Source organism: Xyrauchen texanus, chromosome 21 (assembly GCF_025860055.1).
Source record: "Xyrauchen texanus isolate HMW12.3.18 chromosome 21, RBS_HiC_50CHRs, whole genome shotgun sequence".
NCBI classification, from domain to species: Eukaryota; Metazoa; Chordata; class Actinopteri; order Cypriniformes; family Catostomidae; genus Xyrauchen; species Xyrauchen texanus.
In genome coordinates this window covers 3,172,600-3,195,246 of record NC_068296.1, presented here as the reverse complement: position 1 = coordinate 3,195,246, position 22,647 = coordinate 3,172,600, and the positions used below count along the sequence as shown (strand labels likewise).

The 22,647-nt window shown below is 39.4% G+C and overlaps 2 protein-coding genes across 2 annotated transcripts in view; one reads left to right on the top strand and one right to left on the bottom strand.

The window, feature by feature from the left end:
* The first annotated feature begins 236 nt into the window (after positions 1-236).
* LOC127661230 (arylsulfatase A-like) lies at positions 237-14,730 on the top strand. Its single transcript, XM_052151847.1, has 8 exons — positions 237-617; positions 2,733-2,973; positions 3,181-3,399; positions 5,822-5,991; positions 6,073-6,197; positions 6,290-6,417; positions 8,277-8,379; positions 8,475-14,730. The coding sequence occupies exons 1-8, from the start codon at positions 394-396 to the stop codon at positions 8,798-8,800; spliced, it is 1,536 nt and encodes a 511-aa protein (XP_052007807.1). The 5' UTR covers positions 237-393; the 3' UTR covers positions 8,801-14,730.
* Positions 14,731-15,081: 351 nt separating this feature from the next.
* Positions 15,082-22,647, bottom strand: part of mapk8ip2 (mitogen-activated protein kinase 8 interacting protein 2) — a 49,710-nt gene continuing 42,144 nt past the window's right edge. Inside the window, exons 9-13 of the mRNA XM_052151832.1 lie at positions 22,012-22,121; positions 21,794-21,916; positions 19,893-19,963; positions 19,146-19,244; positions 15,082-16,413 (exon numbers count right to left, since the gene is read on the bottom strand). Of these exons, the coding sequence (XP_052007792.1) occupies positions 16,341-16,413; positions 19,146-19,244; positions 19,893-19,963; positions 21,794-21,916; positions 22,012-22,121 (476 nt within the window). The 3' untranslated portion in view covers positions 15,082-16,340. The remainder of the gene's footprint in view (positions 16,414-19,145; positions 19,245-19,892; positions 19,964-21,793; positions 21,917-22,011; positions 22,122-22,647) is intronic.

Below are 22,647 nucleotides of genomic sequence, written 5' to 3'. Positions count from 1 at the left end.
CGGTTTATATGTCTTTGATTTTAATTCGATTTAAACCATTAATGTTGCAGGGCTTGCTTACAATGGAGAAAATAGAAAGTGGTATATATTGTGAAAAGGCACCAAATAAAGAGTGACCCCTACGACTCGTGCTACGCTGCACTACAGCTGTTATTGAAATTGAACTGCATTTCCCATCAACCCCGCTACACTTGAATCACGTGACTGTGATCACGAGACTCACATGGGAACAAACATGTCAGATTAGTGTTCGTGTGTGCAGCAGTGGAGTTGACCGACTCAAAACAAGCGGTTATTTATGAGCGTAACGGAGCAGGATTCGTTATGCTACGATTTGTAACATTTTAGATATCGTTTTATAAACGTCGAATTGTACAGAAAGGCTTTTGAATCATGTGTTCACTGAGGATCATCGCTGTTTTTGCATTGATTACCGTTGAATGTGTTCGTGAATCGCCGCCGAATTTTGTGATGCTGTTCGCTGATGATTTGGGTTACGGTGACCTGGGGTGTTTCGGGCACCCGAGCTCTTTGACCCCCAATCTGGACCGGCTCGCGGCAAATGGGCTGCGCTTTACCGACTTCTACGTCACGAGTCCCGTGTGCAGCCCTTCCAGGTAAAACCAACCACAACTGTTTAATTACAGAGGTCTATTTATGCTCCCATATTAGCCACGTACTTTTTTCAATATCAAGATTTTCGGTTTTAATTGAAATATTATATATATATATATATATATTAGTTGAAGTCAGAAGTGTACATACACCTTAGCCAAATATATTTAAACTCAGTTTTTCCAGAATTCCTGACATTTAAGCATAGACAATATTCCCTGTCTTGGGAACTGGCATCACTTAAGTCAGGTTTGTAGGGTTCATTGCTCACACACGCTTATTCAGTTCTGCCCACAAATGTTCAATCAGATTGAGGTCAGGGCTTTGTGATGACCACTCCAATACCTTGAGCCATTTTGCACAACTTTAGAGGTACGCTTGAGGGTCATTGTCCATTTGGAAGACCCATTTGTGACCGAGCTTTAACTTCCTGATGTCTTGAGATGTTGCTTCAATATATCCACATCATTTTCCTTCCTCATGATGTCATCTATCTTGTGAAGTGCACCAGTCCCTCCTGCAGCAAACACCCCCACAACATGATGCTGCCACCCCCATGCTTCACAGTTGGGATGGCGTTCTTCGACTTGCAAGAGTCACCCTTTTTCCTCCAAACATAATGATGGTCATTATGGCCAAACAGTTACAATTTTTGTTTCATCAGACCAGAGGACATTTCTCCAAAAGTAAGATCTTTGTCCCCATGTGCACTTGCAAACTGTAGTCTGGCTTTTTTATGGCGGTTCTTCCTTGCTGAGCAGCCTTTCAGGTTATGCCGATATAGGACTTGTTTTGCTGTGGATATAGATGCTTGTCTTCCTGTTTCCTCCAGCATCTTCACAAGGTCCTTTGCTGTTGATCTGGGATTGATTTGCACTTGTCGCACCAAACTAGGTTCATCTCTAGGAGACTGAATGCGTCTCCTTCCTGAGCGGGACGATGGCTGCGTGGTCTCATGGTGTTTATACTTGCGTACTATTGTTTGTACAGATTAACGTGGTGCCTTCAGGCGTTTGGAAATTGCTCCCCAGGATGAACCAGACTTGTGGAGGTCCACCATTTTTTTTTTTTCTGAGGTCTTGTCTGATTTCATTCAATTTTTCCATGATGTCAAGCAAAGAGGCACTGAGTTTGAAGTTTGGCCTTAAAATACATCCACGGGTACACCTCCAATTCAGCACACCTCCTATCAGAAGCTAATTGCCTAAAGGCTTGATATCATTGTCTGGAATTTTCTGAGCTGTTTAAAGGCACAGTTAACTTATGTAAACTTCTGACCCACTGGAATTGTGATATATCCATTTAAAAGTGAAACAATCGGTCTGTAAACAATTGTTAAAAAAATATATATATTTATAAAAAAAAAATTAGTTATTTATTTTTGCATGTAGTCATATGGGTGCGTTCATATACTGTAATTTCAGTTGTGTCACCCAAATTGCTTTTTATGTTTAGTTCATCCACGGGTTTAAACTGTTTTGTGCTTCTGCTTTCTACTCTTATATTACAATTATTTAGTGTCAACCTGATTGGATCAGATCACCGGCTTTGCATAATGCATATTTGATAACTTAGTGTGTTTTGCACAGAAGATGGCGCCAGAATACATGGTAACAATTACAGGGTTTATTTGAAATGAAATAATATCATGCTGCTACTCTGTGGTATGCAACATGTTTACTGCTCACATCATGCATGTTTCTGTATGCACAGAATACACTGATGACCCAATACAAGGGTTTTCAGACAATTATGGACCCCCTTCCTAAAATATAAAAGTGGCTATAAATTGTACCCTTCTATATTGTCACTGTACTAAAGTTAAAAGACATTATTAAAAGACTTTGGTGGAAATATTTTCATTATGTTGACCGTGTATCTGTTTTCTACCAACTATTGAAGTAATGTCGGATTTATAAACCTGAAGTTTGGATGAATAAAATGACACTTTTGTTTTTCTCCGAATGTTCCACAGACCCCCTTTATGGTTCCCGGACCACACTTTCAAAACCCCTGACCTAATATATTTGCAAACTATTTATAGTATATTTACTACATACTGCATTTATAGGTATAGTATGCCACTCTGAACATAGCCAACGTTTTATTCTGTGCAGGGCTGCCCTGCTGACGGGCCGCTATCAGATTCGCTCTGGGATTTATCCGGGCGTGTTCTATCCGGGCTCAAAAGGGGGTCTTCCGCTCAACGAGACCACTATTGCAGAGGTGCTGAAGTCTCAGGGTTATGTCACAGCAATGGTCGGAAAATGGCATTTGGGTGTTGGTCAGAATGGCACTTACCTGCCCACCCGACAGGGCTTTGACTATTATCTTGGCATCCCATACTCGCATGACCAGGTATTTATAAATGTTCTCGTGCCGTTGATCATGTGCATTCTCAAAAGAAGCCTAGTGCTAGTCCCATGTGTACCTTGTGTCCTTAACATTTAGCATTGATTTGTTTCTCTCTCTCTCTCTCGCTCTCTCTCTCTCTCTCTCTCTCTCTCTCTCTCTCTCGTAATGGCACAATGTTTACACACTTCTCCTGTTTCGTTTCCATGAAAGGGTCCATGTCAGAATCTCACCTGCTTTCCTCCAGATGTGAAGTGTTTTGGGAGCTGTGATCAAGGTGTGGTAACTGTACCTGTGTTCTTTGGCGAGACGATAGAGCAGCAGCCTGCAGATTTCCTGCAGCTGGAGAAGACCTACAGCGACTTTGCCTCTCAGTTCATCCATGTTGCTGTCCAAAATAAGCAACCGTTCTTTCTGTATTATCCATCACATGTGAGTCGAGAACTGCAACGCTAATGAACTAATCCTTGTGAAAATGTTTTGCTCTAATGCAATTGCTTTTATATCTCTAAATAATAGTTCTACTCCCACAGCACGTGAAGTATTCTCTAGAATAGTAGAATACTAGCATACCTATTATCATTGACAAATGGTAACGAAGATGAGACAAAAAAAGGGGCTGGGTATCGTTCAAAACATTTCAATATCGGTACCAATACCTTGAGATTACAAACATTACCTCAAAAAAACTTTGGTTTTATTTTTTCAGTTTGTTGACTTTTTACACAGACTCAAATACTCATGTCCTGAGCCTTCTGGTCTCCTCATGACAGGGTCGGCAGGGGCAGAGGTTATAACATTAATGTGAAGAGGAAAAACAAAACAAGAAAGCTAAACTGTTAATTCAGCCAACCCTAAGGATACATACGGTTTAACAAGATAACTAGTTTAATGTGAGTTAAACTTGATCAGTTACTGTCAATCTTAAAGCATTTAGCATCGATTTAGCTAGCTATCTATAGCCATACATCCAAACAATATATACACGTAACGTAGGTCCCAGTTTATAGGACTATGTCACCGCTCACAGAAACGTTAATTTAACATGAACACAAGCATGTACCACTACAAGTTAGCCGATTTTGTTTGTTGGATTGTTAGCTAAACATTAACCTCCCAGTCATAGCGCTGCTGCATTCATCATTAGTTTTGGAGGAGGACTCGAGTGGTGGGCATGTTGAAGGAAGCTCTGTGGCAGGACTTTGAGAGCGACGACTGCACCAGCTCGGTCTTCTTGCTGTTGAAGACGGAACAACTTTCTGCTCTTAAGTTTATTCCGTGCACTGTCAAGTGCTTCATCAGATTTGTTGCAAATATTGCATTGCACACTGTTGGCATCGAGCCTGGTGAAATATAGCCACACTTTTGATCTTTTCCACATCTTTCACATGTATGGGGTTTGAGAGGCATACACACTACAGCCTCACGTGTGAGCCGCGTCTCTGGGCGTAAACTAATGTTTTTCCTTGATGCTAAACGCAGCTAATCACCGGCACTTTTAGAGTTGGGCACATCTAGCATGCTACATGCTTCTCACTGACGTTGACAAGATTAACCACTTAGGTATAGAAATTTGGTACCAAACGACAAGAAATTTTTTGATCTTCGATTTTTTTAGAGGCAATTCGGTTGGTGCCTAAAATGTATGGAACTCGATACCCAGCCCTAATCACAATGATAATCAAAAAGTGTTAATGAAAACGTACTGGTGACGAAAATATGAAGACGGCAAGATATTAACAATGCACTAACACCGTTTTTCATTTATTAATTTTTTTAAAGGAAAATCTAGATTTGTTTTTTATCCCAGTTATAGTACGTTGGGAATTCACAACAGATTAACTTCCAAAAAGTAGTTAATACTTCAGTATATTTATAATATGCTATTATTACAATTATTATATGCTTAAATAATTATTTCAACATTAAAGATTTTTACACAAAATGCAATTTATACAGAACAACCAAATTACTTATTTAACAAAAGACAACATAGTATACTAGATTAAAATGTTTATTGTTGCATACTCTATACAGCAGTGATATTTTTCCGTTTTTATTTTAGTTATATTTTTGTCTTCGGACGAAAATGTCCTTTAAATTTAGCCAATATTTTATAATGCCATATTCATTTCATTTTAGTCAATTTAACTAAAATGGCATATGATTTTAGCTAACGAAAATAACATTTTAGTTGATGGTAATGTGCTAAAGGACAAAATGTGTATCAAACTGTAACATACCAAACTTGAACTAAATATTCAAATGTTTATTTTCAAAATCTTTGAAATATTCATAAACTAATATGTTATTTTTGTCAACTAAAATCATGCCATTGTAGTACATTTGACTAAAATGAATGAATATGATGAATATGACTACATTTATATTATTTCTAGTCCTATAACACAAAAATTATGATTATAATAAAAAACTGAAAATAATCACTGCTGCACAGAATATGCAACAATAAACATTTTAATTTAGTATACTATGTTGTCTTTTGTTTTACAAGTAATTTGGTTATTTTGTATAAATCGAATTAAGAATTGATGCTTTAAATATTCTGATTGTGTTTGATATCGCTGCCGAAATGGAAGGTAAAAATGAGCGTGTTGCATCGTAGTACACAATATGCGCTCTTGTTGCATCTGCAATTTTTGGCAAATGTAGTAAGTCATCCAAGTTTCTAAAATAGAGAAAATTCACACGCTATGCACAGTATAGATATTGCATACTACAGTACTTGCTTTTTTTAAATATTAGGTAGAATGCCATTGCGAATGTACCCCGTGCATATACCTAATGCAGCAGTATTATGTCAACAATATGACATCTCTTTCGCTCTCTATAGCACACACACTACCCTCAGTATGCAGGAGCAGAGTATGCAGGGATGTCACCTCGAGGGCCTTTCGGTGATGCTCTCATGGAGTTTGACGGCTCTGTGGGGAAGATTCTGCAAACTCTAGAGGAGACGGGTGTGATCAACAATACGCTCATCTTCTTCACTGGCGACAACGGGTAGGTGTTAAATGAGTGTTTCTTCTTTGTCATTCTTGTCATTGTGTTTCCCATTTTCCATGAGTGTGTTTGTGCTCTCAGGCCAGAGCTAATGCGAAAGTCTCATGGGGGAAACGCAGGACTGCTGAAATGTGGCAAAGGCACGACTTATGATGGAGGAATGAGAGAGCCAGCCATTGCATATTGGCCTGGATTCATCCAACCAGGTGCTGAGAGATGAACAGTTTGGTTTGTGCTTCCAGTTGCAAGAATAATGTTTAATCAAAAACTATTTTTTTATGTTTTCCACATTTCAAAGGTGTCACCCGTGCTCTGTCCAGCTCTTTGGACATTCTACCCACCTTTGCTAAATTGGCAGGGGCTTCATTACCTGAGGTGGAACTGGACGGGGTGGACATGACAAATGTCCTATTTAATCTCGGACCGGTAGGAGAAACAATGTTCGAAAATAGTGAGAGATCTCAAACATGTACTTTTAAATGGATGTGCACACAAGGCTCGTTCGTGCGTACAGTTTGCCTTATTTTTTTTAAATTGTTAATAAAGGTCGACCGATAGTGGTTTTTGCAGATATACAGGTAACTAAGGTGTGAAAGACAGATAACCGATTAATCGGCCGAAAAATGTATTAATAATATGCCTTTCCTTATATGAGTCTCAGGTGTCCCAAAAATGTGTCTGTGAAGTTTCAGCTCAAAATACCCCACAGATCATTTATTATACCATGTTATAAATGCCTCTTTTTGAGTGGAATCAAAAACACGCCCCCGACATAGCTCTGGTCTCCATGACAATCAGAGACAATGCTAACTTTAGCTGCATTAGCCGTGGAATCAGCTAACAAGCACATTCGGAAAGGTGATTTGCAAACATTCACCAAATATAAAGTGCGATACTTACATCTTCAGGATATAAAGCTGGAACATGAACTGTTGATACTGATCCATGCTTGAGAATCACATTTTATATTGACACTCATTCACAAAGCAGTCCGGTGTAAAATGATTTGCACAAACATACACCTTATTTTTGTCTGTTTTGGGGCACATTTCCTTCAAAAACTAAAGTTGTCCACTCGTCTTCAGTGGCTCTGATGCCGGGAGTACATGAAGACTCTTATGTTCACTTTTACAGCAACAACAGACACTTATGAGACATTATTCTTCTCACTGTATCTGCTCCAGGACTGCGTGTAGATCACTCAGGGGAGGAGCTATGATAATAGGGCGGAGTCTGTCACCAGTCGTGGGCGTGGCCTGATCTAACGTGACGTCACTTTAGAGCAGAAACAAAAACCGTTCATTTTGACACACAGTTTTTGATGAATAGAAATATAAGAAAGAAGAGGGGGTGAACTTTTAACCATTGTAGGGTGGTTGTGTACACACACCGCCGACTCACATTTATGTAGAATTTTGCATAATAGGTCCCCTTTAAACAGGCCACGAAATACACTTCCTTATTTCAGGACTTTTATTTTGAAATGGCATGTTACAATATGCTTTTTATAGATTATATATTTCACAACGTTATGTTTTTTATTATTATTCATGATATGAAGTTGGAGACACAATGTATGTGCTTACGGGAACGTTTCTAAATAGTCATATTGTTCTTTTCATGCCCTCTCTTTAATTTAGAACATTTAACTAATCAATATAACCAAATTTGAATTGACAGGCAGTGATTGTTTTAATTTCTCTTCTAGAGGCCGCTGTTATACTGTTGAATCCTCCAGCAATAGAGGAATAGCAACTATTGGCAGCAAATAATCGGTCAAAACCTCTACCTCTAATTCAGGGGCAGCTGTGGGTCAGGTGGTAGAGCGGGTCGGTCACTAATCGCAGGATTGGCCCACATGTCTCCACATGCCGAAGTGTCCTTGGACAAGACACTGAACCCCAAGTTGCTCCCAATGGCAGGCTAGCACCTCGCATGGCAGCTCTGCCATCATTGGTGTGTGAATGGGTGAATGAGTCACAGTGTAAACCGCTTTTAATACCGCTAACTTTATAAAAGCGCTATATAAGTGCAGACCATTTACCAACTTCTAAACCTTTAAAGACGGACCTACCTGAGACGTGAGCTCTGAGGTTGTTCGTGGATTGTTTATGCCATCCAAAACAAGTCTGGGGGTTAAAAACCAAGAGACGTGTGCGTTCGGCGTTCATTACGTTCCGTTGGGATTATTCAAGCTGTTTTAAATGCAAGAACGCGTCTTGTGTGCACGCCCCTGAAAATGGGTCAGATCATCATTTTGAATAGTTTTCTCACCGGTGTTTCAGAGCAAACGAATTACCATGTTCTTCTACCCCACTTTTCCGAGTGAGAAGTACGGCGTGTTTGCAGTAAGATGGAAAAATTACAAAGCCCATTTCTATACACAAGGTACTTCATATCACCGTCCTTCAGACTCTCCATATAAACTTCACCTCTTTCCTGTTTTATTCAAATTTCTCTTTCATTTGTTTCCCATCATTCAGGTGCAACTCACAGTGAAACCACCCCAGATAAGAACTGCTCCGTATTATCCATCCTGAAGCATTACGATCCTCCTTTACTCTTTGATTTGGAGTCAGACCCCTCGGAAAACTACAACCTTAGTGGTCCAGAGTGGGACAGTGTGCGCAAGCAAATCCAGGCCATCAAGGAGCAGTTTGAGGCTTCTGTGGTGTTCGGAGAGAGTGAGATTGCAAAAGGGATCGACCACGCACTGGAGCCCTGCTGTAATCCTAATTGCTCCCCTAAACCCCAGTGCTGCCACTGCACCGCCATGGATGCAGACACTGCCAGTATCACAATAACCTGATGATTAAGGAAGTATCCAATCTTGATTTTCTTCTCAAATCAAATGAGTAAATAAGTACAGTGCGAGAATGAAGGAAAGTCATTTGTTTCCTGCCGCTCACAACTCTCCAAGCACCTCACTCACTGCACCGAATGAGAGAATAAACCCACATTGTACTTTTCTAAAAACGGTGTTAGTGAGTGAGTGTCTCAGACAAACCGATTGTTTTAAACCAAGACTAATGTGAATGTGCCTCTGCCTAGCATAGGGGTGAATCTCACGAAACATGTCCTGCTCATTATTTAAATGATAAAGAAAATGAAGCCTGCATTAGGACCATTAGGGGTTTTAATATCGTGCCACCTAAGCACATTCTCATTACCGTAACCAATCTGGACGTTTTATTTGTACTATTCCCTTAAATTGTAATTTAAGTTTTTATTGGGGAAAAGATACAATCGACAACATCTGGTTACAGCGTTCGCCAGAGTCACAGCTTTTCCAACTTATATGAAGTATCCAGTTAGTTTAAGCAATGCACTTTACACTATTTGCTATCTCGACACAAACGTGAGGGATGATGTCACGCCAATCAGAAATACTCCTACTGTATTCAGTCTACAACCACAATGCATTTGGTTCAATAGGGGTTACATACTCCATTTGATCTAATAATGAATGAATCCATCGCTCTGAAGGTTCAAATGTTATTGGTTTCCCTAGTGAAGACATTCTTTAAGACTTCGCTCCAGTCCTGTATTTGTGGAGAATTGGGTTGATACCAACCTCTAGTTACAGCCTTCTCGATTGACGCAAGAAGGATTTATTCCGACTTTTCCACGTGAACCGTACCTAGATGAAGGACTTAAAATTTGAAGCCAAGCGATATATCCCGGATCTAATGACTTGTGTATGTCTCGCCAGTACCGTGTGATGTTTGGACAGTCCCAGGATATGTGATAATGATTGGCATTTTGGGACCAACGCCGTCTCCAACATAATGAATGACCTAAGAATGTACTTTTCTGTTTTGGCGTTAAAAAAAAGAAGCGAATAACATTTCTCCCTCCGATGTTGACCATTGCAACTTACATGGATTGCCCCATTCCTCAGTTGTTATTATAGCACCGCTCTCTTTTACCCATCTCTCCTTAATGTATGAGGTTGAGTCTGCATCTAAACCTGCACGCCAAGGGAGTACTATTATGATATATAAATATGCTACAATTTAAATAATATTACATTTTAAATTTTTGGTCACATTTACACATAAATATAAATATATGACCATTGTGGTAATGACAATTGGGAGGGTCAAATATGCACATCACAGTTAAGAATAATATGAATAAAAAAAAAAAACGTACCTTCTCTGGACACATTACGGTAATGAGAATTGGGTGGTGAGGGGGGGGTGCTTAATTGCCTTGAAAATTATGTAACAAAACAAAAAAATGCATCATTTTCTTTATGATATGATTTGCACTTATTCGTGAGATTCACCCGGCGATGTCTGAACTATACCATGATGTGTTAGAGTAAAGGTCATGCAGGCAGGCCATGTGTGAATATAGTTTAACATTACATTATGAATGTTTACTCCCTTTAAGATTGATTCTCTATAATTCTTCTTTAGCTCTCTAAACTTCATATGCTATCGCTACTTTTACATTTTTATTAGTAAAATTTAAAAAAAAATTAAAAAACATGTCATGCGAGTTTCTCTTGTTACTCCTTGTTCAAAGTCATTTCTGCGCCACTTCTTTATAGTAATATTGAATATATGTTCAATACAAGTTGAGCTCACTCGACTGCATGTGTGGCATAAACACAAATGATTTTGAATCGTCCCTTTTTTATTTTTTTAAAAGATTAATAAATAAAGCAAACATATAGGTTACATCGAAGCACTTACAATGGAAGTGAATGGGCCCAATTTGTTCAGTAAATGTTCAAATACTCACTGTTTCAAAAGTATAGACGGAAGATGTACTTACTAACCTTTTCTGTGTAAAGTCCGAATTTTACAACTTTTTTGCCATTATGACATAATGCTGTAAACCCTAAAACAGCTGTGAATGCAATGATATAATCAACTTTACAGCTCAAGTAATACAGAATAATTAATGCAAGTGCTTTTATAAATTATAAGCTTCACATTTCTGTAAGTGTCTCAATGAAACCTTGATTGTTTTAAAGAAGAATGGCGGATAAATCGAAGATATTTTTGTGGTAATCAACATTATGCCACAAATGCTGTCGATTGAGCTTCACTTGTATTGAACCCGGAATATTCCTCTCCCCCAGCATCAAGTCTCACTTTTGCCAAACAAACTCAGATACACTTCAGTGACATCAAGCATATAGTATTTTATTCATAAGACCAGATCCATGACAAGGCAGTGAGATTTTCTTTTTTTTTTTCTTTTTTATATAATTTTTTTTTATTTTTTTTTTTTTTTAACAAGTTGTCATTTTTAAAGATACATAGTTTGTCATACTGAAGCTGTTTCCGTTATACAGTGAAGGACTGAATGATGTATGTTGTAGTCCAGAACTTTGTATTTCAGCTACCCAAGCTAAAGTTGTCAATAATACTAGATGCTCTGCCGGAATGTGGGGGTTTCAGCCAATTTGTCACTAGAAATTGCTGAAGTGAAGGCTAAAACATTTCAGATATCTCTTTATTTTATGAACACGCAATAATGACATGTAACAGTCATAACGGAGTATTTGGCGCTTTGGATACAAATACAATTGCTGGTTAGACCCGTTAAATGCAATGGTGTAAATGCAAATAATGTAGTATTTATTTTATTTGGGTGGGGGGGGGGGTCTATGTGTATCTTTGTGAGTCTGCATGTGAATGACAATAAATGGTCCCACTTTATATTACATAGGTGTCTTTACCTACTATGTACATTAACATACACACAATACAATGTATATATTATGTAAAGTAACTACATGTTGTTTTGTGAAAATGTTGAGGTTCGGGTAAGATTAAAAGTGTAACTACACATGTAACTAAATGCCGGTACTTTACATGTAATTACAATGCAACAACACATATGTGCATAATAAGTACATTGTACCAAATGCTTAAGTACATAGTAGTTAAAGACACTTAATATAAAGAGTGTCCCAATAGATTACACATTTGATTGACACGGTGGATCTGTTATGTTATTCCGCACATGGTGACAACACATCCGACAACAGATGTATACAAATGTAAAGCAGATAACGCAAATATACAAATACTAATATCTCTTTTACCCCATCACAGTTGGCTTTTGGTTGTGAGATTTTTATCATCAACATTATTGGTATCATTATTAATCATTCTTTTAAATTTACAAATCTCAATAACATACTCAACATAAAGGACACAGTATGGCAATCCTGACTCTAGAATATATACAGTGATCTAACCGAAAAGAACTCTCATTTCAAATGGGCAACTTCTGCCTTCCGAGAGAGTGTCACTGTCACAAATGGAAGGGGTAACTATGGAAACAGATTGCAGGCTATGCAGGGAGCGTTGGGCTATTGGGCTAATATCATACTATTTCTGCACTGTGCAGAGTATGCAAATTATCTACACATATGAAATACTCGGATGACATCCTACTTTTGCCCAAATGTGCAGAATACAACATTTGTACACGGCACTATATTCCACAATGCATGATCTTTCATTTCCAGTGTGGAAATTGTTGTTTCAGTATGGCCCTTACAATGGAAGTGAATGGGGCCAGTCTATAAACGTTATAAACGAGTATACATTTTTATTGTTAATCAACATTATGCTACAAATGCTTTCGATTGAGCTTCATTTATACTGAATCCTGAACATATACAGTATACATATACAGCGCATACTTAGCAGTATGCTAACACTTGTTTTCCGAACATACAGTAGCCTTGGCCCTTGTGTCGTCCTCCACATGTGCATTTAAATGTGCTGTAAGCAATTTTAGCCGTTCCGCAAGCTGTCAAGCTGAGCAGTTGAATAAGCCACACCCCTTTTTTCCAAATCCCGCACTCCAAAGCTAGCAAATTAGCCTTACTGAGACCAACGAGCAGAAACGGTTGTCAAAAACAACAGCAGCACAACAGCGCCCTCAACTGACAACTGTTATGAACAACATGGCATAAAAATGGCATTATGCCTCAATAATTCGCTGCAACTGCAACGCTATGAGTATGCGCAAAATGATTGACGGGTCAAAAGTGCCATTGTCCTGTTTGACGTTTACAGAGTCTAGAGCTGTCACAGAGACCGGTGAGATGTCTCAAGACACTTATTTTATTAATATCTTTCAGGGAAACATTTTTACATACATATCCATGAAAAAAATCACTTACAGCATCTTTAAATAGGACTTTTATTATGTCTAGTGACCAGCAATGATGAAGCTCTCCATTCTAGAATGAACTACCAGACATGGATGTAAATCTAAATATTAGATGCCAGCATAAAAGTGTAGCTGTTATCATTATTTAGACCTTTCCATGTCTACCGAGAGGGCTACACATTCTATGACGCCATCATCTGATTCAAATAATACATAATAAATGTAGCTTATTTATTAACTGTCTTCATGTTCATCATCATGTTCTTTATTGTGAGCATTTCCCTTCTGTGGCACAGCCCCTGATTGCAGTTTGTATGAGATAAATATTTGTTGTAAGTAATTGGTATATGTAGCCAGCAGGGGGATCTGCAGTGTACAGAGTGAGAAGAGCCGGTCAAGGTCAGGACAAGGGCTGCGATCAGGGAGCAGAAAAATCTACCAGCAGGCTTCTCTGCATGACTTAGAGTAACAGAGCTGTTTTGCAATTTGCAAAAACGTATAATATACATATGCGTGTACTCACATGACTACTGCGGCATCTACAGTACTTACTACATATATGGGATTCAGTGACTCATTGCTGTTCTATTAGAAATGAACCGCCAATTGCACCAAGGTTTTTCATTCTGTGTCAGTGTAATATGATGTAATGTTTGTCCAGTTAACTTTCCAGGTCAAACTGATTCACTAAATATTTCTGATCTTCTGCATTTGAGCTGGTATTTTAGGTTAGGGTCTTTTTGCTCAATGTCAACAAACATTGCACATCACTGAAACATCTACCGGTCATTTAAAGTATGAGTGAAGGGCTATATTAGACTTAACCTGAAAGTTTTACAAAACAACAGAAACGATAACAGAACTAAAGTTGCCAACAAAACTGCTTTTGCAGTAGCTTTTGCAAACTGGCTGAATAACACAAAGCCTGTCCAGAACATATTTCACCCCAAAATCACAAGATAAAATAAAAATAAACTTGCAAATGAAGTCTGTACAGACAATTTTGATGTCAAATAAAGGAATTTCCCGGGTTAACAAAAGTTAAGCTGACATAATGGTCATTAGTACCACAGAAAATGATTTCGACTCATGCCACAATTATTTAAAAACAAGCAAAACATTTGGGTTACATCGAGGCACTTACAGTGGAAGTGAATGGGTCCAATCTGTAAACATTAAAATACTATTTCAAAAGTATAGACATGAGACATGAACATTATAAATGCTAACATTATTATATTTTGATCAAATCTCTGTTGTGCACAATTTAAGTTGAATAAATTACTTAAAGGGTTTACCAGTTAAATCTCCATGGCACAAAAGTTGGATATAACATTACTAAAATCATGTTAACACACATATTGTTTGTCTTGTGGCTATACATTTGAAACTGTGTGCACTTTATCATTTAGGGATCGGCCCCATCCAGTTCTATTGCAAGTGCCTCGCAATAACAGGGATGGATTGTGACTTGCAAAGGCCCCGGGGCCAATTATCTCCAAGGGGCCCCCCTCCAAAAAACCAAAGCGTGACTGGGGGGGGGTGTGTTGGTCGGTTTCATTTTCATGGCCAAAAGTTGTTGGGGGGGGGGGGGGGGGTCATTTTCATGGCCAAAGGTTGTTGTGTGGGTGGTGTGTTGGGGGGGTTTCATTGTCAACGCTAAAATTTGTTGTTGGGGTGGGTGGGTGTGGGGTGTTGCAGGTTTCATTTTCTTGGCCAATAGTTGTCATTGGGGGGTTTCATTTTCATGGCCAAAATTTTTGGGGGGTTGTGGGTTGGGGAGTTTCATTTTCAAGGCCAAAATTTGGGGGGGTTGGGGGTTTCATTTTCAAGGCCAAAATTTGTGGGGGGTTGTGGGTTGGGGTTTCATTTTCAAGGCCAAAAGTTGTGGGGGGTTGTGGGTTGGGGGGTTTCATTTTCAAGGCCAAAATTTTTGGGGGGGGGGGGGGTTGTGGGTTGGGGAGTTTCATTTTCAAGGCCAAAATTTGTTGTTGTTGGAGAGGTGGGTGTGGGGTGTTGGGGGGTTTCATTTTCATGGCCAAAAGTTGTTGTTGTTGGGGAGGTGGGGGGTCATTTTCATTGTTGATGGGTTTTCGAGAGGGGGGGGATCACCAAACTGGTTCACGCAACCTTAAAGCCGAGGGCGCCCCCTGGTAGTCAAGGGCCCCTGGGCACTGGCCCCATTGGCCTGGTCGGTAATCCATCCCTGGCTGTAACCCAGATTTTTGCTTTTTTTGGTCTAAATAATTTTCCAAACAACCTAAAAAGTAAAACATTCAGACAGATTAGAGAAATTATAATTATTTTGAAAATAATGTCACAGTGCAAAAAGGGGCTTGCTTTTATGCCAAATATATTTTCTTTTCTTCATTTTTTTTTTCATTTTGGTTTTGGAGTGAAACATGAATCAGACTCATGTTTTTCACAGGCTTCCGAGTAATTTGCCCATAATATAAACCACCCTGCCTACCTGCAATCCGTCCCATTCTTCCACTCAGACAGATGGTGCAGGAAGCTTACATACTGTGATGTAATGAAGCATTTGTATTCACTTACAATCGTCCCTAATTATACAGTATTTACAATGCGGTAAAATCATAAACATACAGTAAACCTTCTACTACAGAAGAACAGACAATCTGTAGACCTATCGGCGATTCCAGGTCACGTCCTACTGCCCTGTCCTTTTAAGTACAAACCCAATACCGCAATGTATCAGACAAATACATATTTACAAACAATCGTGGCCTTACAGATTTAAACCTTTGATCGCACTTCGCTTTTGCCATTTTTACGTGTTTGTGAGCATAACCTTCAAAGCCATGCATTCAAACATGTGAAGTCATATTTAGCCATTTCTAAACCAGGAATATATATTTATAAAAAAAAACAATATGTATCCACCCCAAACCATGTCCCCTATAATTATATAGTAGAAAAGTTCAATAAACGAGCAATCCATCTCAATGAAGAGAATAAATCAATCGGGAAACGTTGAAATCAATGGACAGACCACTATGAGCCTATGTAGATTATTCAGCTCAGTTCATGTCGCGGGAACAAAAGAGACTGAGGAAGAGAATAGAGATGAGGCCTATGTTACATTTGAGAAAGGCTGCCAGGTGCCTCCTAGTGGCCGAGCCCAGGAACAGACATCTGTCATGAGGGACAGCAGTTGCCATGGTTACCCTTTTCCTCCTCTACTCGAGGTAGATATCCTCGGTAGGACAGGCGTATTCTAAGTGCTCCTGGTAGTACTCCTGGAATGCCCGCCTAAAACAAGCAAACAGAACTGTAAGTGATAGGAACAAACACTGGGATATATATGTGTTTATATGCGTTGATAATTGTCCAACCTTAAGCACCAAGCATATTCGTTGCAAGTATGTGAACGCAGACATGTTTCAAAATGCAATTTTTAACACCATGCGAGTACGCGTAGCATTCTCAACGTTGCCACAAGGGGCGCTATAGCCGACATTAGTGTGAACTGTCCACTTCTACAGTGTGCTTTCAAGTGAACTACTGTCATGGTGGAGCAACAGTGGTATTAGGGCAACATTCCTGAGAATGAGAGCTTTCATTTGATATATGGCATGTCCATTTAAGTGCTATGTGACTTTTATATTCATATTAATAATTCTACCACATTCCCTCTAGGTGGCACTTACTTGTGAGGCAGGTATTTTCAGCCCTTATTTGTCAATTTATGTAACATAAATGCCAAAGTGATGGTATTCTCTGGAAAGTACACATTCTGAGCTTTCATATGATACCACATATGCCAGACTTATGTATCCGTGGATTTTAACGTTTTAAGCGTAATCATATTTCGCAATATAGGTACGCTGGTTAAGCAGTTTAAAAGCACTGCAAAATGTTAATGCACTAACACTGTTTATTTTGTATTTATTTTTGAATAAAGAAAAAACTATTCAACATATTTATATTTAATATGTTTGATACATCTTTAAATAATTGTAAGTAGTTTATTAAAGTCTTTTATTTTATTTTTCTCCCAATTTGGAATGCCCAATTCCCTATGTGCTTTTAAGTCCTCGTGGTCGCGTAGTGATTCACCTCGATCCAGGTGGCGGAGGGCGAATCTCAGTTGCCTCCGCGTCTGAGACCGTCAATCCGTGCATCTTATAGCGTGGCTTATTGAGCGCGTTGCCACGGAAACATAGCGCATATGGAGGCTTCACGCCACCCACCGCGGCATCCACGCCCAACTCTCCACGCGCCCCACCGAGAGCGAGAACCACATTATAGCGACCAGAGGAGGTTACCCCATGTGACTCTACCCTCCCTAGCAACCGGGCCAATTTGGTTGCTTAGGAGACCTGACTGGAGTCACTCAGTACCCTGGGATTCCAACTAGCGAACTCCAGGGGCCGTAGTCAGTATCTTTACTTGCTGAGCTACCCAGGCTGCCTACGTGTTTATTTATTATTATTATTATTATTATTTAGTTTGGTTACAGTTTGATACATGCTTTTGTCATTTTGCACAACTAAAATTCATTAAATTATACAGTGTGCCATTATAGAGTTAAAATAACTCAAATTAATGAATATAACATGATGAAATATTGACAAAATTTAAAGGATGAATAATTTTTAATTTTTATTATTAACACTGACACCAACCAATTAAACAAACTGAACTCTGATGTCAAACCACGTTGGGTATACTGTAGTTCTTTATATTCTTCTGTAAATGTGAAAACAACAAGTTGTCATGGAGCACCTTTAGTCTGTATCCTTTATTTAAACTTTCTCTGCTCCACCATTTCTGTGCTCAATTATAAGTCTAAATAATGTATCTGTTAATAAGGTCATATTACTGTATATCATGTGACAGAGCTTGCCATCTCCTGCAGGGGCCCATAACTCAAGTTTCCCGTCTGAGATGCTTTAATTATTCATACAGCAGACTGTTATGTGCCCTTATAATGGAGCAGAAACAGATTGCTCTCATTAAAGCAAAAGTGCACTCAAAAATGAACATTTTGTAATTTACTCACCCCCATGCTGTTCCAACCCAGAATTATTTTCTTTCTTCCATGAACACAAAAGGAGGTCTTAAGCCCTGAGGAGGTTCGGGAAATTCATGTACTTTGATGTTAATCCCGTCCGATTCTGACAAGTCTGTATTTTTCTCACACAACCTCTGTAAAACTTCCCGAGGCAATTACCTTCTGTTTTTCGGCTATCTCAAGAGTCCTGCTGATATTGAATTTTCACAAAGCTTCACCGCATGTATTTTGACCTACATGAACTACCGTTAAGATTGTGCTTGTATGCACGGTGTGCTCCAGTCCTCTGCCTGCTGCGTGACTTTCAATTTGTCGATTGTTTTGTCGTCCGCCGAAAAATACGAAAATAATGTTAGCAAGGATAGACAAATCGTGGAAACTGCGAACAGCATTACATTTATTATTTCACTGGGTTTATTATAAGCAGCCACTTCTATAAATTCAAATTTATAAAGTATTAAAAAAAAACTACAATTAAATCAATAAATTACATAATTGTTCAAATGTATTTTAAAAATTATAAGTCATTTTAAATTTAAACTAATAAAGTTTAAAAGATACGTTCATTTGATCACCTAAATTACGTGTTCAATCCTCTGTAACGCCCACACTAGAAAACAGACACTCCCACTTCTGAGATTTTTAGTCCCGTCCCAAATAGGGCTTTATGTCCGAATGTCCGTGCTTCTGTTTTCCATACAACAATATTAGACTGACAGGCTCCAACGAGGGAAAAAAGGTACCACAAATGTATCGTTCTACTTCACGACTCTCATGAAAGAAAGTCAAACGGGTTTGGAACAACATTAGGGTGAGTAAATGATAACAGAACTAAAATAAATCACTTTTATCACTATTGTTCTTAACCTGTTCTCAATTATTTGGCTTTTTGCAGTTACTACTCCAGAAGTTTATTGTGAATATAACAGCATTTAATGTTGACGTGTATTGAGCGCATTTGACTCACCCCACGCACTCGGCTACATGTCTCATTGAGTCCTGAGAGACGAAGACGTGACATGCAAACCTGTTCAGCATCGGGTGCTTGGTGATGAAACCAAAATAACTACGGAAAGACATAAACATTACAAAATACATTAATTCCAAAGCTTAAATTTTGTAGAATATAAAGGAAAGTTGCAAGACATTTTAAAGACCTTGAAAGTGTGTGTTTTCGTGTGTGTATGAGTGTGTGTGCGCACGTGTCTGTGTGTGCGCGCGTGTCTGTGTGTGTGCGCACGTGTCTGTGTGTGCGGCGTGTCAGTGTGTGTGCACGTGTCTGTGTGTGTGCGTGCACATGTCTGTGTGTGTGACAGCATGTCTGTGTGTGTGTGCGCGCACGTGTGAGTGTGTGTGTGTGTGTGTGTGTGTGTGTGTGTGTGAGTGTGTGCGTGTGTATGAGTATGTATGAGTGTGTGTGTGTGTGTGTGTGTGTGTGTATGAGTGTGTGCGTGTGTGCATGTGTATGAGTGTGTGTGTGTGCATTTGTGCGTGTGTGTGTGCATGTTTGTGCGTGTGTGTGCACGTGTCTCTGTGTGTGTGTGTGTGTGTGTGTGTGTGTAAGTGTGTGTGTGCACGTGTGTGTGTATGAGTGTGTGTGCGTTTGTGTGTGTACGAGTGTGTGCGTGTCTGTGCGTGTGTATGAATGTGTGCGTGTCTGTGCATTTGTGTGTGTGCATATGAGTGTGTTCCGTGTGTGTGCGTGCACATGTACCAGTTGTTTTTGGGATGACATCCACAGAAGGAGATGTTTTTCATTTGAAAGAAGTGACTACATCTGTCAAACTAGGAGGAAACAGAGGCAGATTAATAATATTAAATATACATTTAAAAAACTACATATGCTCTTAATACATATATAACTTTTATATATTAAAGGGACAGTGCACCCAAAAATGAAAATTCTCTCATCATGCTATCCCAGATGTGTATAACTTTCTTCTGCAGAACACAAATGAAGATTTTTATAACAATATTTCAGCTCTGTAGGTCCAGACAATGCAAGTGAATGGGTGCCAAAATTGGAACGCTCCAAAAATCACATAAAAGCAGCACAAAAATAATCCATATGACTCCAGTGGTTTAATCCATGTCTTCAGAAGTGATATGATAGGTGTGGGTGAAAAACAGATAAATATTTTAGAGAAAGAATATTTAAGAAATTACTCTCCCTGCCCAGTAGCATAAAGAATGTGAATCAACAAAAACACAAAAAGAAGAATGTGAAAGTTAAAGTGGAGATTGACTGAGCAGGTTGACTTTTTATAGTAAAAAAGCACTTAAATATTGATCTGTTTCCCACCCACAACTATCAAATCACTTCTGAAGACATGGATTAAACCACTGGAATCATATGGATTACTTTTATGCTGCCTTTATGTGCTTTTTGGAGCTTCAAAATTTTGGCACCCATTCACTTGCATTATATGGACCTACAGAGCTGAAATATTCTTCTAAAAATCTTAATTTGTGTTCTGCTGAAGAAAGAAAGTCACACAATTGGGATGGTATAAGGGTGAGTAAATGATGGGAGAATTTTCATTTTAGTGTGAACTGTCCCTTTAAGGGTGCGCTCTGTAATTTTGTCCTCATTAAAAAAGTTTTACAGATAAACAAATTAATAGTACCTTTTTAAAATGATACAGAAACATGAGATGAAGACTTCAGTCATATTAGTGGTCTAGAAAAATATATGTCATATATTTCCATATTCCATAAGTAGTATACTGCAGCTTCCTCGGCCACAAAGACCGTTCCCCTGCCGCTGACAGTGCCCTCAGACACGGAGGCCGTTCCCCTGCCACTACCAACACTCTCGGCCACGGAGGCCGTTCCCCTGCCACTACCAACACTCTCGGCCACGGAGGCCGTTCCCCTGCCACTGCCAGCTTCCTCGGCCATGGAGGAGGTTTCCCTGCCGCTGTCAATGCTCCCGGTCATGAAGGCTGTTCCCCTGCTACTGCCAGCTTCCTCGGCCACTGTTTCCGGGATTCCCTACTCTGTCTGTCAAGCCCCTAGCGGCCCTTTCCATGTCATGGTTTTCCCCTTGGCCACCTGACCCTGACCCTCCCTTGAAGCGTCTTCCCTGGGTGCTTTGTCCGGATCTGGCCTTAAGACTTCCTCCTTGGCCACAGGACTCTGATCCGTTCCTGGAGTCTCCTCCCCAGCTACCGGACCCTACCCCCTGTTGGAGCCTTCCTCCCTGGCCGTCTGACCCTTTCCTAAAACCTCCTCATAGGTCATGTTATTTTGATCAATAAAAGCCAATTATCGCCATCCTGCATTTGGGTCCTCGCTCCTAACGAACCTTGACACACAATGACCACATTCGTGGACATTCGTATCACATTCTTTCTTCTGTGGAACACAAAATTAGATGTTTAAGAGAATGTGAAGTATCAGTCACCATTCACTTTCATTGCTTGGAAAAAATAAATAATAATAAATAAATAAATAAATAAATATATATATATGAAGTAAATGGTGACTATCAATCCCTAACATTCAGCCTAACGTCTTTGTGTTCCATGGAAGAAAGAAAGTCATACGGGTTTGGAACAACAGGAGGGTGAGCAAAAGCTGACATGGTATCTCTTTAGGCTCCCTCTCTCTCACCTCTCCTAAAAAGTCATACTCATCGTCCAAACTCATGACGAGTTTGACCCCCTGCAGGCTTATTTCCAGCTCACAGATAGACGGGGGATGAAGATGCACTGTACTCTTCCTCGCCATAGCAATCTGAAAGACAAACACCAAACGAATTACTTCTGATTTGCTTCATATTATGCAAAATTGTAAACGCGCAAACACAAAGCATTTCCTGTTTACTGCACCTTCTGCATGGCAGCACAGAGGATTCCGTTGCCTTGGTGATATGGAACTTCCACCGAACCCAGGAACTGCACTCGGAAACTCTCCATCCAAGCAGGGTTTCTCTTCATCGCTATGGAAACACACATATACAGACAAGTCTCAACGAAGTGCTTTTACATAGAAATCACTATGAACCATAAAAGACAACATGAGAAATATTTGATAGGATCCCTTGAAAAATAGCTATATATAGTATACTGTATATACACCGATGAGCCACAACATTAAAACCACCTGCCTAATATATACATTTACATTTATGCATTTGGCAGATGCTTTTATCCAAAGCGACTTAAAGAGCACTTATTACAGGGACAATCCCCCCGGAGCAACCTGGAGTTAAGTGCCTTACTCAAGGACACAATGGCGGTGGCTGTGGGGTTCGAACCAGCGACCTTCTGATTACCAGATTACCAGTTATGTGCTTAGACCACTACACCACCACCACTCCATACAATATTGTGTAGGTCCCCCTCGTGCCGCCAAAACAGCACCAGCATGCATCTCAGAATAGCATTGAGATTATATTCTTCTCACTACAATACTACAATTGTACAGAGCGGTTATCTGAGTTACCATAGACTTTATCAGTTCAA